Source organism: Oreochromis aureus, linkage group 7 (genome assembly GCF_013358895.1).
Source record: "Oreochromis aureus strain Israel breed Guangdong linkage group 7, ZZ_aureus, whole genome shotgun sequence".
NCBI classification, from domain to species: Eukaryota; Metazoa; Chordata; class Actinopteri; order Cichliformes; family Cichlidae; genus Oreochromis; species Oreochromis aureus.
In genome coordinates, this window is record NC_052948.1 from 61,507,671 (window position 1) to 61,524,297 (window position 16,627).

Below are 16,627 nucleotides of genomic sequence, written 5' to 3' on the forward strand. Positions count from 1 at the left end.
TATTGATTCCTGCAGGGAAAAAGTGTTGCTCAAGATTATGGAAGTTGTAAAATTATATTAGAAATACAATACTTTGAGATACAAAAAGCACCAGGGGTACACAGTCTGGCATATTACTCTACAGAAAAACTGCACAAACCCCTCCCTACGATATCTAAATGTTCAAATGGTGATCTGTGAAGAGCAACATTTCTTTTCCCTTTATTTCTTTTCCATGTAACACTAACTGTGACGACACTGAAATCTGGGGACACCTTTGTGGTTCTGTACTGGTAAATTTGAATTTCCAGAGTAAAAGTGAAAGACTGGCCTGTGTGTGTGCAGAAAGCTAACATGTTTGCAAGCTAAAAAACACAATCAGAAAGGACTTCCACTGGTGACCTCTCCAGGGCATCCCCCCACCTCTTGTCTCATGACTGCTGCGATAGGCCCCCACCTCCTGTGACTCCACCTTGGATAAGCGCTTAAGAAAATTGTAGAATGAATGGAATTGGTTTCCCTAGTGCAGCGGTCCCCAACCTGGACCACAGACCAGTTTAATGTCACACAATATTTTCATGGACCATTAAGGTGTCGCGGATAAATAAAACGAACTAAAATGATACGCCCAAGACAAAAACGGTGGTATTTTGTAAATATAATAATACATGTAAATTCACTGTGTAATTGTGTTACTTTATTAGCAGCGTCGTCCTGAAATGCGCCAAGAACATTAAGAGTGATATCCTCCTCTCTGCCCCTTAATGCTCTCTGGTCACTATGGTAACACGTAAATATTTCTTTCAAAATAAGACACACAACTACAACACGGGAAAAGACTCAGGGAAACCGAGTTAATGATAAAAACCCTGAAAACCATGAATTTCAAACTCAAGCCTCAACTCTCGCGGCCCGGTACCAAATGACTCATGGCCCGGTTCCGGTCCATGGCCCGGGGGTTGGGGACTGTTGCCCTACACAGCAGTATGAAAGGTTTTGGGTAGCTGGTTAACATTAGTATCCAGCTGATTAGCTTAAAACAAAGTATTGGCTACAGTAGGTTAGCACTGCTTAGATAGCTAACATCAGTAGGCTAACATGCTGCATAGTTGCATAGAATAAATGACCTAACATGACTATGACTTCCCAAAGCAGTGCTGAGCACCCAAATGAGCTGTTGGATTTTGAATATAGGAAAGGATGAAGTCACTTCATGACAGTGTTAGCTGCGGGGTTTACACCTGTGAGCACAAACTGTCTGAAAGCGCTTGTACACGCATGATTCAAAGGAATTTCCTGTAGTCTTATCTATATGACATAAATGTGCAGTTGTGAGCACAAAAGTTCACATTTCAGAAACTCACTAATTGACAACACTTTGTCTTGACACCATCTAAAGTCAAACAATGATTTGCCATCTCTTGTCTGGAGTTATGGAAGTCCAGACTTCCATAAAGACTCATAAAACAAATGAAAGGCAGAAAATTAAAATCATATATTTATCTGTTTGTAATATGTTGTTATTACTGTGAATTTGTGGTTGAAGTAATCCCTTCAGAATACAATGAAAATGGCATGTTTTTAATAACATTTCAATTATGACTTGACCGCTAGTATGACCTCACTTAAATAATGCTTTCAATATAGCCATCTACTTTATGACTGCATTCATACAACGTAATTAAAATTTAAACTGGTTATGGTCAATGGAGCGAATTAGAGGACCTCTTAAAAGCACTTAGATATCCGGTCAAAAGTTTACAGTCATCATGGGAATACACTTCTTAGTATAATATTGGACTTAATTCTGGGGCTGACTGAGTAAACAGCATATATCTTTAAGATTAAAAATCAATAAATACTTTGAGGCTTCGTAAATTACTAAGCATATTACAAGGCAATTAGTTCAAACACAAATAAAAGGACAGGCTATTAAGAGGTGTTGCCATTTTTCCATAGCCTAAAAAAGTTTCAAAGTGTCACAGTTAGCTGAGGTGACGTTGGTTGAGATGGTCAGAAGCAACCAGGAAACCAGGTCCAACAGCGTTTGTAGCCATTATCATGGACAAGAATGTGGCTTCTGGATCAAAGTTTTATGGTTTTATGGTCAGTAAAAGCAGAGGTTTGTTGTGAGGAGTAAAGAGACGACAACCGAGCACAGTATATGTAACATGCTGGGCTATTTTGCCGTGAGTGGCACATTTAAGAGAGCGATTGGAAATTTTTTACACACATTTAACAATAAAAATATGACACTGAGTACTGAGAGCGTCATCCAGCAAGACAACAAAACCGTACCAGTTTCCAGTCCTGTTGGAGGCCCTCGTCACTGTAAAGGATGTAGTCAATACGGCGTCCATTGCCCTTCAGCGGGATTTTCCTTCCCTTCTGACTGCTGGCAGGACACTGGCTCTTACTGGGAGGAAACACCAGGTACTCCTTCCTTCCCTCCTCGTTCTCCATAAGTCTGAAAACAACACACAACATACTGAAGTTTAGATGCTCCATGTTGTATCCAAATGCATATAGTGAATTGGAATTCTGTCAGGACCACTATAACCAAAAAGATTATTATTTCAGTCTACAGTCATTTATATTTAGGGATATTGGCTCTGTTCTCCAACCTCTATAAACTTCTGTGTGCATACGTGGAAAGTGAAGACAGTATTAACAAGACTCCAGAGCAGGCATTGAAGATATGTATGTCAGACATTGAATGATAACGAGCAGTTGGGGTGGAGATGGTTTGCAGGGTATCAGCTGAGCAACGATCAAGTGTGGGTTTGTACTCCCATCATCTAAATTTGCTGAGATTAGGGCTTATCTTGACTTCGTGGCCTGCCTGGTGATGTCATGACGATGCTTCATTGAAACACATGGTTTCCGAAGAAATTATAGTAATTACAGCAAATTGCAAACATGAGCACTGGGTCAATGGTAATTTCAGAGCTTTAAATCTCAGATATGTTTTGGTACACGTATATTATGGGTACACTCCAAAGATTTGGGAACAAAAGTTAGACTGCTGTGATTTATGATCGACATGCGAATATAAGGAGAGGTCATTTGATTTTTCAGGGGATGAGACTCACTTTTGTAAACTTTCCGGTGAACTGACATCTTCATCATAAAGGCCACTGGGATCCAGCAGAGTACCTGTTTAAAGACACATTACAATGCATTAAAGTGGAGACGTGCACTTCAGCCCGCATTTCTCTACCTCCCCCTCATTCTCCCTCAACCTTGCAGTATCCGTCGATGGCTCAGTCTTTTAGCTAGCATCATCACATATTTTCATAATGGACTACTTAGCACATCCATTCATTCACACTGATTTGTTTACATTAGCAAATAGGATGTAGAAAATGATTTCTATTGTAACCGTTTTCAATTTGACTGTGGGACAGCTGAGCAGTCTGTCCAGTCGTCCAGTTTAGCTGCGGAGTTTTTAAAGAATGTAGCTTGTTCGGATGAAAATGCTGGGTGAGCATCCCCTGATGGGGGTGCCACCATCACACACACACACACACACACACACACACACACACACACACACACACACACACACACACACACACACACACACAGAACTGTGTTTTCATATCTTTGTGGGGACATCTCATTGATATAATGCTTTCCCTAGCCGCCTGACACTAAAACCACATTTTGAGTCTGAAAAATGCCCTCAAACTCGTGGGGACTGGGATTTTGTCCCCATAAGGGCTGTTGGTCCCCACAAGCATAGTAAACTTCCAATGTGTGGTTCCCACAAAGATATGTAAACACGGTCTCTCTCTCACACACACACACACACACACACACACACACACACACACACACACACACACACACACACACACACATATATACCACTTAGAACAAAAGTCATCATATGACCACCAAGAGATTCAATGCTGCTTATTTTTGACTTTGAGACCTTTAGGCCTTTCTGTCTTTTTGGTTAGTTTTAGGCATTTAATAATGTGGCTTAGACACAGAGACTACTTAGATTTAGGGAAAAATAACATACAAACTTTCACAAGATTAAAACATTTTAAAAGGCAAACATCTAATATCTGCATCTAATATCTCCACTATTCTTGGTTTCTATGATTAAATCCTTGACTACAGTTAACACCCCAGCAGAGTGCTTCTGCTTGTGCTTATGGTCCAGGTCAGGTGTTAAATCCTATCAGACTAACCTGGTGAAAAATGTCAGTAAAAGAGTGCCCAGTGCATTACAATAGAACACCTACGTGTCCTGATTAAGCATCATTATGTGAGCAGGGAGTGAGAAAAGGTTCAGGTGGTTCATTTTCATGTTTACTTTAGGCGAGAATGAAAAATGATTTATGCAAAAACATTTTTTTGGAAGGCAGCATGGAGCTTGCACTTTCTACCCTGATACTGAAGGTATGGAGGTATGGAGTGATACAAGTTAGCATGACCCACAGATACATACACTGATGGAGGTCAGGTTTAGAAGACAAAAAAAGAGGAAAAATAGGATTACCCTTTAATTGCTGGCTGAGCTTTTTTTCCTTCTCTGAATTCATGAAGCGTCACTTTTGTGAAATGTGTCAGCGGGAGATTATCAGTGATGCTTTTATAAAGTGCACAATGCTCATATGACTCTGCAGGGTTTGCAGAGTCCAAGTTGGAGAGCAACAAAAGCTCTTAATGGAAGGTTAAATTAACACAGTGAATTTAGATGTTTGTCTCAAATCATTAGACTAGAAGAAGTTGCCCATCTCCCAGCGTTTGGACTGGTACTTAAATACTTTTTTCTACTCTGAGAACTCAAAGTGCTTTTTTACGACATTTTTCTATGACTAAGCACATTTAACCTAACAACCACATACTCATACTCTGATGGATGAGTTGAAGCACCAATCTTAAAATGACTAGACAGTCTGCTCTTACTCCTGAGCTGCAGCCTTTGTTCATCTAATTTACCCATTTCAAATGTTATCAGATAATGGGAACCAGCTCAGAAGGTACCCGATAGGCAATTTGGTGGTTTGATCCCTGACTGCTCCAGTCTGCATGCCTAAGTATCCTTGGACAAGATACTGAACCCCAAGTTGCTCTTCTAGATAGAAAAGACTCAGGTGTAGAAAAAAGTGCTGGTATGACTGCGTGTGAATAAAAGTGCTGAAGTGCTTTGAGTATTTAAGTAAAGTGGAAATGTGCTATATAAGAACCAGTCCATTTACCATTCACTGAACAAAAGTTATCACTTCTCTATACATCATCAGCTGGCGCCAATTTCATGTTCACAAAATAATATCCTATTGTAGCTTTAGAAGAAGAATAGTCTCTTTTTATAATCATAGCTTGGGGGATTACTGTGGTTTGTACCAGTCTTAAACTTTTAATGACAATTTTGTACAAGCTACAGGAGTGTCCATTACTAGATTTTATATAAATTTATTTTTGTTCACTAACTCATTAAAACCAGTGGTGATGACCCTAACCCAAGAACAAAATATATTATAGTATATATAGTATAGTATATAGTTTATTATAGTATATTGTCATGTGAGGGCTGTGTGCAGGCAGGAGTGGTGATATGGAGGACCCGAACTGTAGACACTCGGAGACAAAACCTGAACTCAAAACAACTTCAATGCTGTACTAAAAGTAACAAAACTGAGAATCCAAAATAAAGGCAGGCAGGCAGGCAGGCAGGCAGGCAGGCAGGCAGGCAGGCAGGCAGGCAGGCAGGCAGGCAGGCAGGCAGGCAGGCAGGCAGGCAGGCAGGCAGGCAGGCAGGCAGGCAGGCAGGCAGGCAGGCAGGCAGGCAGGCAGGCAGGCAGGCAGGCAGGCAGAACACACAGCAAGATGAGGGTAGATCGCAACACGGCCAGATGAAAACACAGGGCTTATATACACAGAGGGAGCAATCAGGGAATGAGAGACAGGAGGGAAACACAGCTGGGACAAATCAGGGCTGACGAGACAAAGGAAGCAAAACCAGATGCATTAACATGAGACACGGATTTTCAAAGTAAAACAGGAAACACAGACTGAACTTACAGACACAGACTCACAAGCAGGCACTGTAACAGAGGGAACAGAGACGTGGGACCAGGGCAGACACAGACACTGACTGGACACAGAGTAGAGGGAGTAAGGAAACCAAAACTTGAGAACTAAATAATCACACACCAAGAAGAACTGGGGAAAAACAGAAACCAAAACCTTCACAAAAATAAACTAAGATGAGAACACAAATAAAAGGTACAAAACTGAAACCACTGGGTCAAGGACCCAGGTACCCTAACAGTATATATACTATATACTATGTATACTCGTATAGTATATATATTATAGTATATAGTATTTTATAGTATATATATTATATATAGTTATGGATGTGTACCGATTAGAATGACTGAACAATTTTCAAAACACTCTAATGGCATAAAATTCAGGTTAGGCTCATCGCTCATGATTTCTTAGTGGATTAATATATTTCTGCTTGTGCTTGTCTTGTGCTTTTCTAGTCTTACTGACCTCTTAAAGGTTTATCTTCCTGTGACCAACGAATTGACATTTATCCTCCTGACAGGCATGTCTTTGGGCACTGGGAGGACATTGGCACAGTTGGAAATGAACTTCTTGCTATTTGGTGAATCTCTGTTTTTCATTGTTTTGCCCTTTTCAGACTGAAACTTGTCAGCACGAATCAAATTATTTCAATTAGCTTAAATAAAGATGAAAACAGCAAAACACCAGCATCTGATTAAATTCTAGCTCGGGAAAAATATTCATACAACTGCACCAATGATTCATCTCCACTCTGTGTATTTCATTTGCAGTGACATACTGCAGAAATCATTTCTGCTCACGCTTTATTGATGTATTTTACACTGTACAGTCCTCCCCCTCACTATGTCAAATAACATCTAGCTTCCAGTATAGCTATTCTAAAGGGTCAGAAACCCTCTCCGCCTTTATAATCCTCAGACTACAATCTACTGTCATAAACCAGTGGAATAAAACAGCCAGAGAGAGAGAAGCTCTCAGAGATCCTTTTGAGAATGAGGATTCAAGGCTGTGGGCTGGAGAATGTGTTTAAAATGCTCCGTATGACGAGTGCAGCACTCTGAAGTTACTCCAGTCAATTCATGAGTGTTGGGCGCCCTTATGAAGAGTAGGCGTCTGATGCGCGGAGAGTGTTTTTCACAATTCTAAGAGCAGGTTTTAGATCACTGAAAATAAAGATGGCGAGGTGTCCGGTGGGCATACTCCGCTACACTGCTGCCGTTTTTAGCCGACCCATTCTCACTTGGTCAGGACCCGTAGGTGTCGCACACCGGGTACGCCGTTAGCAGCTCGACAAAGTTGGAGGGAGTCCCTCAAAGTCAGAAATAACCACAGAGAGACTTCAAGAAAAAAAGTGCTGCTGATGTCATCAGCACCACGAGACACCATGGTAACCAAGGACGTTAAGCATGGCCGCTCTGTGGTTAGCAATGTAGCCTCACAAAAAGAAGGTCCTTAAGTAGGGCGCTTCTGTGTGGAGTCGGGTTTTTCGCCCTGTGCTGGTGCAGAATTTGTCCAGGAGCTCCAACTCCCCATAAGAAATGTCAAAGTTAATGTAACCTAACCGGGCCAAGTCAAACAAAACAAAACTTCCGTATCTTTTGCTAATCAGTTTTCCTTAACTCAGATGGAAAATGACATGAGGTCAAGGAAAGATGTGAAGGAGAAGTCAGAAAGAGAGGACCGTGGTACTATATATGTATATCTGACAACACTTACACAACGAGGCTGTTGACGTGGATCCTCGAGATACACAAGAAAACACATCGTATGTACTAAGGCTACTCCAGGCTGTATACACATGGACTAAAATATAATTTCACTGCCAAGGCTGGAGATAATAACAGAAGGGTGCAGACAGAAAATGTGCAGAAAATGAAACGTAATCTTGCTAACCCTTCTGTCAACTTACATTTCTTTTTCCTGCTACAGGGATGATCCGCTTTAACTCTTGCTTTTATTATCATCATTCAAGTCAAATAAATTCACAAGACTATACTATACAGTAGTTTAGCAATACAGTCAACAGCAAAATGAGCACATAACCAATGCAAACAGAGTTAGACTACAGCCTTCGCTTCACTTTGATTACTTTAATACAGCTCATAGAAGATTTTAATAAAGCAGCATGAGATTGTTTGCCTGAGGCATTAAAAATTCGCTGAAAGTTCAAAACAAATCATTGTAATAGTGAGTTGTGACATAACAGGCGAGCAGAACTGATAACTGAACCAACTCTAAATCTCAAGATTTTCACTGCGTAGTAAGATAAAGGTTAAGAAAGCAAGGAAAGGAGAAGTCTGCCTTTCTACTGTGTGTTTGACGTAATGAAAGTCTGCATTTAAGCTAACCATATGGCAACACCAATGGTAAGGTCAAAAACATGAGTTAAATGAATCTGCTTTGGTCTTCTGAGTTAGGCTCAACCCAACCTGGTGACCCAGTTAGACTTAGATTTCATGGTATTTTTGCCCATTTGGCACATCCAAATGGAAAAGCTTCTAAATACTACAGGGCCAAATTCCATGCATGTGGCTAAAACACCAACAAGCCTTAACCCTAACCTTAAATTGGTTTCCAGACACCTGTCAAATGCAGGATTTTGTTACTCCTCCTCTTGGAAATCAACACAAATAGGAAAAAATGAAATGGAAAAATACACTAATGTGTTAAAATATAAGAGTCCCTGAGCATGAGCACGTGTTGGGTTGGGAGTGAGAATGTGTTGCTTCAGCTTGGGAAAGTACAGATATGCACCAGCTTCCCTGTTTTGAGTGGTTAACATGACCTCAGTTTTCTGGTCTCATAAATCTTGAAAACACCAACAAGCTTTGAAGGGAACAAAATAAATATTCTTTCACACCAGCTCTGGCCACAGCTCCAAAAATACACCGAAGACCACAGAGAGTGTACTTGCTGGCTTTGGCGGTTGTTTAATTAGCCCTCTAACACGAACTAAAACGCATCATGAAAAGAGACGTGACATTTATGAGTGGGGGAGATTTTTCGTTTTTTTGCTGAAACTTCAATCGTGTGAACATATTGCCATGGGTTTTTATGCCAAGTTGGTCTCATGCTAGCCTTCTTTTCCACACGATTTAAAAACAGTATGAAATCCTGCCTTTTGCCACCAGAAGAGTCAGGAAATTGCTGCACACTCTGTCAGTACAACATCTGACAATATCTGGCAGCTTCAACTCTCTAGCTGTGATTTTTGGCTCACTATTGTATCAATTCAGGTCTAATCTTCTTTGGATAAGCTTTATGAAATGGGATAATCTTCCTTCCCTTTCTTTCATTGATTCATTGATCAGTTTTTTCTTGCCCCCCCAACCCCCCCGCCATGTCTAATAACAGCTAAACAGGCAGTGCCAATCTGTTTCCCTGGCTTGCAGTGGAAAATATGCCTGTCCAAATAAATAAGCCCTTCTCTAAACAAGCCCTTTCACTCGGTCCTGCCTACACTGTCCCTGAAATACCGCTGGCCTAAAAAACGCTTCATATCCAGACCAAAACCCTCCAGTCTTTTGCGTCACTAATGCCCATGTATCAGCCTGCTGTACTGGGTGCATTCTGACTTAGCCAGCCTGAGCCAGATTAATGCCTGCTCCACTCTGCAGGCACTGCATGGATCCTTGGTGCGCACAGCAACACCTGCATTTTACAGTCAGATTGTAACCGAAGCCGGTGGTGTACATTTTACTACAGCACATATGACGTGACCCTAGAGGAAGATGTGCGTGGGCATGTGTCGGGATGTGTGTTGTTACCCAGAGCCCATGGTTTGTCCTCCCCTGGCCCCAGGCGACATGGGTCCTTGTATTGAGTAAAAAGTGCGTGCTGCTGCTCCAGCTTGTCCTCTGGAAAAATACAAGCGTGCACACATACACAGTGGAGGGTTATACACACAGTCAGGAAAGTCAGTTTTACTCCAAACACTGCAGAAAGTCACACATTACTGATTCTTCTTTAGGAGGTCATAGTTGCTAAGCTGCTAGCATGCGGTGGAGGGCAAAAAATGAGTTTAGCATAATAAAATAAATCAGTTTCATTATTATTTATTTCTAAATTCATTTCTATATACTTAAGTCCCCTTTTAACCTCCACAGCTCTACACTTTCCCTTTTTCTCTTCATTCTCTTTACAGATGTTTTCCCCTCCCTGAGCCTGCTTATGTGGACTCTTTCTGTTAAAAAGGGAGTTCTTCCTCCCCACCATTGCCAAGGACTTGACCTTTAGTGCTTTCTATTTCTGATACCAACTGCAGCTGGTTTAGTTATCATGCCTGTGTTTGTGAGATGGCTCTTTTGCGTGAATGCTTTTCATTATTGTGGTCTTATATTGATCTCATTTAGTGCAAAAATGAAATGTGGTGAATATTTAGTCTTATATAGTTATTAATTAGCTACTAAAAATAAATTGTTTAAAGATATTCCATTCTTTTACTTTTCATACCTTTTCTCCCACTCTATCCTTTTTAATCCACTGTGTTGCTTTTTATCACTAAGTCTGCTTTACAACACAAACACTTTTTCGCACTGGGATTTGAGGGATAAAGAGACAGCAATGCCTCTTTCTGTCTTTCATGTTGGTGCTGTTGATGGTGGTTATATAAATAACACCAGTGCAGAGCTCTGGCTAAGGCTGTGGGTATACAGGAGGCCTTCAGGTACAGTACTGAGCTGCTATTCAGTCTTACTTAGAAGCATTCAGAGCTTAATTCACATTTTATTTTTGCATGTACAATTGCAGTGTGAAGTACAAAGATCTGTGAGCTGAACCATGAGCTTTACTGACACACTTTCATAGAGGTTCACTGTTTCAAGGCTGTTTTGATTAATTCTAACATGCATCGTGGTCACATTCAATGTCTCATTAGGGAAAGCTTTCAAAGAAGAATTTAACAATATGACTAATAAGAACAATCAAATTTGTCTTTTAACATATTAAAATGTTCATTGTCTATTTGACAGCAGGAGCCTATTGAGTTAGTACAGCCAGTCAGTTAAACAATGGTTTTCTTTTGGATTTAAAAATTGTAGCTTTGCTCTTTACACACTATTATTACAAAGCAAAGAACTAAAGCTGCAGTTTTTGGTAATTAGTCGAACCTCAGATTGTTTATAACTGAATCATAAGGTCAATGCATTTTAAAACACAAAGTGCATGATTTTCAGAATTTTCCGAGTGCTAAATGGGAGACTCGATGTTAACAGCAAGTTAGAGAACACTTTGACATTTTGAGAAATGACCTATTTCAAGGTCTGCATCAGTGCATATCCAAAATTCAACCCCACTGTACAGTTTTTCTCCAGTTCAGCATGCAATCAAATTTTGAGGTGGGTGGAGAACATCCCAGCTACCTCTGTGTTGATCCTGGCACTATCGATTTAAGATAAGATAAGATAAGATAAGATAAGATAAGATAAGATAAGATAAGATATACCTTTATTAGTCCCACAAGGGGAAATTTCATGTTAAGGCTGCCGACCTAGGTTAGACAGGTTAGACATACCTGAAGAGCAGTTGTCAAAGTTGAGGTCGCCCAGGATGACGTCAAAGGCCACCAGGTCTTCCAGCACCTTCTCTCCTTCTGGTGGTATGGATGATGACTGGCGAAACTCTGCCCCCCACTGAAGTAACAGGTCCAGCTGCTCACACCGTACTGATGCATCACCTGGTGTAATGCAGTAAAATGAGTAGCAATTATTACTGAAAATCACTATAATATACAGAAATGGGTACAATCACAGCATAACCTCACAGATTAATTCAGCATTAGTACTGTGGGTTAGAGGTGAGCTACAATTGGTAAGCTAATGAAGCTGTAAAAGGTTATCCTGAACCTATAGGTTAATTTGGGGGCTGCCCCCTCTGGTGATTACCTTCAACTATTTACATTGCTTCAGCCTGCCTGCAGTTTCTTCCGCCTCTGCAAGCCCCTCTGTAACCCACCGCCACCCCAGCTCTTCCATTTCATGTTGTTTCTGACTTAATCTGTGCTCTGTGAGAAGGTCTTGCTTTTGCCATCTGTCACCCACTGTGTCTAATACTGTAACTACAGAATGATTATTACAATCCTGCTTAAAAAAAGTCCAGCCTAACCCTTTAAGTAATTTCTGGTGCTGTTTGGCTTTGGCAGCATTTGTGTCTGTCCGCTGCTGCCAGTACATCTGATAAATTGGCGTTAGTTATGGATCGGAGGGAGGAGGTGAATAGAAGGAGGCGGTGGGTGAAAGCATGCGATAGAAATATCAGCTGAATAGTGGAGAGTGCGAGAAACAAAGAGGTGTCAAGATATTGGTGGGTGAGTAGGTGGCTTTGGCTTTGATTACTCTCGGCTGCAGCTCAAGTACATGTGAAATGCTATTTCTTTTCTTTTTGTGTGACTGCATCTCTTAGAGATGGATGGACCCGGGAGGGGGGACGTGGGGGAGCGTTTGCCTGTGTATGTGCATGAAAACCAAATGTTTCTTCAGATCAAAACAATATAATGATTTGTATGCTTTTATCAGAAAAAAAGGAACAATCATGTAAATAGTCTCACTCTGAAAGGGCCATACATACACGGAGAAATTAGCAGGATCTAGTGGATGTCCACTAGCGAACAACCATCAGGTTTAAGGTGATGGAACAAACAAATCCTTTGATGTGTGGACAAAGTTTAACCTTTTAAAAACCAGGCGACTCAAAAAGAGTAAAGTTTGAGTTTGGCTAATGTTAAGACGTGCTTATTTAGCATGTGTCTAAAACTAAACCAAACTTATCCCTGCTCATAACTAGATGGGTCAGTGCGGACCTGGTGGATATAGAGGTGTTTAATCCAGGTGAGTAAAGCAGCCGTTTATGGGGGATGCACCACCCTGCTAAGTTTCCAGGTACTGTCAGAGCTTTAAAATGTGGTCTTTGTGAAGCCTACGAGCAGGAAGTAATGATGGTAATTACCAGCGGGGAATTTGGAACTTCAACTGAACTGTACCTCAGGATAGTTCAGAGTAATTGAATCTCTGTTAATTTGCAAACAGATTAGTTTTGTTCTGAGTTGGGTAAGGGACTGAAACTAACAACACAAGTATATTTGAGCCTCTCAAAGGGGTTTTATTTTAGGTAGGTGGTCCAGGTCTCTGTAGCAACCTCAGTTGCACCTACTTCTTTCATACAATTTTATTGATGCTTTTCAGAAATATGGTTGAAATAGATATTTTTGTTTAACGGTTAAAAATATAAATGTCAGGGGTAAATGAAAAAGATATCATTATTATCAGTTTTAAACAATCTGTAAGCTCTGTGGTGCTGTGAACTCTGCAAAGATGCTTTCTTTGTCCAGCGCAATCAGTGTTTTACCAAAAATATTAATGCTGAGATCAAATTATTTTTATCCTTGAAATGGAAACAGAACTAAAACAGGACAGAGATGTCCATGTAAAAACTAAGTACATGTATATTCATCTCGACGGCTTGTGACACCGGCTGTGATACAGCAATATTAGAGCGGACAACAAATCAGTGAATTAAGGTCTCAACAGTTTGGCTGCTGGCTGCAATTTCTCTTTCAACAGCAGCGTAAATGCAGCTCTATAAACCATTAAATCTTATTTTTTTGGGTGTGAGTGAAATAGCTACAGCAATAGAAAACTGGTGCCTTTTGTGGTCGTCGCTTTACTTCACTCAGTCATAAAGTTAATACATATGTCGCCTCACAGCAAGAAGGTTTTGGGTTTTAATCCAGCAGTTGGCTGGAAGCTCTGTGTTTGAAGTTTACATGTTCACGCTGCTCAGGTGCTCTGGTTTCCTGTCATAGTCCAGGCACATGCATGCTGAGGTAACTGTGTTTGTTCTCTCTGTAACAGACTGGTAACGTGTCCATTGGCTTTTGGCCTAGGACCCCCATCCCCACCACGCTGGCAACAAGTCAAAGAGAGGAACAAAAATAAGGACACATTGAACTGAACTGAAATGGAACAAAGCCAAGAGACGAGGTAGCCACTGGATTACTGAGTTCAGTATGTACTGTATATCTATACTGTGACAGTCCCGCTGCACCATGAATTGAGCACTCAGCCTGGAAAGACTTCTCATATAGTTCTCAGAGAATCAGGTCTCTGCACTCCTCCCTGTTCTCCCTGACTTACCCCACCAGCCCAGCCCCTTTCACCTCCAAAGGCTTTGTGTTTGATGTATCTTTAGAAACAGCCCTGCCACTGCTATATTTAGGTCTGAGAGAAGCGTAGGAGAAGCCCAGAATAGCAGGCGAAAGGAGGTGGGGAGGGTATGTCTTTGGTAAAAAATGAGGGTGGCATCGACCAGGGGCTTTAAATAGGGCTGTGACGCCTTAAACAGCTTGAGGCAGTCACCATGGGAACAGCAGGAGGAGGCATGCTCGGGTTTTGATGTGCCCATTTATCTAAGTATCTGGACACAGAAGCGCGCGCGCACACAGACACACACAAAAAACTGTCTTTGCAGCTCTTCTAGAGAAAGACAATCACACTGGGACCTGACATGTTTTCCATCCTGCTTAAGAAACAACCCTTCAAAAAAAGGACAGCATGGGATCCTTATTAATACACTCATGTGCATGTGCAGAGACAGAAATGACAAAAGAAAGAAAGAGAGAGTTGTAGAACATATAACTGTACCTTCTATGGCGTGGAGATGCGTACATGTGACGTATCCCACCACCCTCTGCTCTTGGTGTGAGGTGCCCACGTGAACCTGTTGGGGAGGGGGGCGGGACCAGAGACAAACATGTCACTCCACCGTGTTCAAACAGGCAGCATCAAAGCCCATTTAACGAGTGTGTCTGTGTATGTGGAACAAGCCAGGTAACAACAGCAGCAATTAGATCATACAAGGAAAGGTGAAACTTTATTGATCCCTGTGGGAAAACGGAGTCATTACGCTGTAATTCGATCACTGCACTTAGGGTGTGCAACATAACAGCAGTGGGGCAGAGAGCCCGTGAAAACCTAAAGAAGGCGTCGCTGTGTAATGTCATCATGAAATATTGGTGCATGTCATGGATATAACAGAAAGCTGAGATAATAATTCATTGATTATAAGATCTGTAAGCCTATAAAAACAATATGTAACAGTTACGCAATGGAATAACAATGAGCTCTACATCTTTGTAATTAGAAGACCGTTTTTCATCCTGACGTGCTGAAAGAGCCGCAGTTATGATCATATCTTACTTATTTGGCATGTAGTGCACCACTGCCATTTCAAGCATTCAGAAAGGAAGAAAAACGACTGCTTCTGACAACCTTAACATCCACTAGGTAACCTGTCTAACGTCAAGGCAATTTTTCAGAAACTATAAGATTTGACATTTCTCAAAAAATGTTGGCATTATAATGGTTTTTTTTTATTAAAGCTTCTCCATTTGGATGTTTAAAAACAAGAATAAAAATAAACATCTGGTAGCCGGTGACCCACAGAGTTAGGGTTAGGGTTGGGTGATACATAATAACCTCACAAGGTTAACATGCAACACGTTTTAAATATCATTTGTCCCTATTTGAAAAGCCCCCCAAAAATATATGGATCTACATTTGAAAGGGAACATTTTTTAGCTTCTGAAAATGCATATCTAGCAAACGCAGCCCTAACCCTACTAACCCTGAACACGTCTGGTGGCCTACTGGATGTTAAAAGGTTAGCAATGGTAATCAATGGTGCTAATGATTAGTGCTTGAGCGCACCCTTCTGGTTATTCATGGTTATATTAGACAGTTCATAAGAGAAAGACATGACGTTCACATGAACCTCAGCAGAGGTCTATGGAACAGTTCTGTAATGGAAAAGATTGTTGCTGTTCCACGTCTGGACTCAAAGAGCCAAAGATGCTGTTGCTCTGATATCTGACACAGTTTCACCTGTGTGGTGTTTGAAGCAAGTAGATGTTATTCATTTTATTTCCAGTTTTGTAGGCTTGCCCGATCCATTACATTACATAACCCAAAATAGCTTTTTCATAGTTGTTTTTCGGTTGAGCCAGAAGCCGCAGTAAGATGGGCGCGCAGCATTGAGCCGTTAATGAAGCTGTACAGATTGTTACATAAAAGAAACAAATTTGTATGTTCAATAAGAAGCTCTGTAATCACTCATCTGCCTGCTTTGCTGTGTGTTTAGTCTTCTAGTCTGTTCTTTACATCACTTCCTCTTTCCCACGCTGTCAAACTCAATAGTGACATCATTACTAACGTCCAATCATTTTCTTGCCCGTGTTCTGTGAGCCAATCAGCCTCTGTTCAATGTGCTTTATTGTGAGCGCTCTCTTCTCATTCTGCCTTTCAGACTCTAATTCTCCTCCCCATCTCTGCCTCATCCTGGTCACTGGAGTCCCATTCAAGCCTCCACCTTCATCATCATCACCAGCATCAGCACCTAGACTCGGGGGGTTCTGTCCTTATTCCTATCACTGCTGGGATAGGAATTAGACTCCACTGTGCTATGATGGTTCTTTAAAGTTTTACCCCCTAACAGCTTATCAGCTGTCTCCAAAAGTTGAATCTGTTCATCTGGACGTAGCGTTTTGTGGGAGAAACGTTTCGTCACTCATCCAAGTGACTTCTTCAGTCTCAGCTGACTGCAG

General features: G+C 41.1%; 1 protein-coding gene across 1 annotated transcript in view; it reads right to left on the reverse strand.

Moving 5' to 3' along the window:
- The window catches only part of smpd3 (sphingomyelin phosphodiesterase 3), an 88,837-nt gene that overhangs the window by 5,560 nt on the left and 66,650 nt on the right, over window positions 1–16,627 (reverse strand). Inside the window, exons 5-9 of the mRNA XM_039614386.1 lie at window positions 14,670–14,745; window positions 11,546–11,707; window positions 9,801–9,890; window positions 3,072–3,135; window positions 2,278–2,446 (exon numbers count right to left, since the gene is read on the reverse strand). Of these exons, the coding sequence (XP_039470320.1) occupies window positions 2,278–2,446; window positions 3,072–3,135; window positions 9,801–9,890; window positions 11,546–11,707; window positions 14,670–14,745 (561 nt within the window). The remainder of the gene's footprint in view (window positions 1–2,277; window positions 2,447–3,071; window positions 3,136–9,800; window positions 9,891–11,545; window positions 11,708–14,669; window positions 14,746–16,627) is intronic.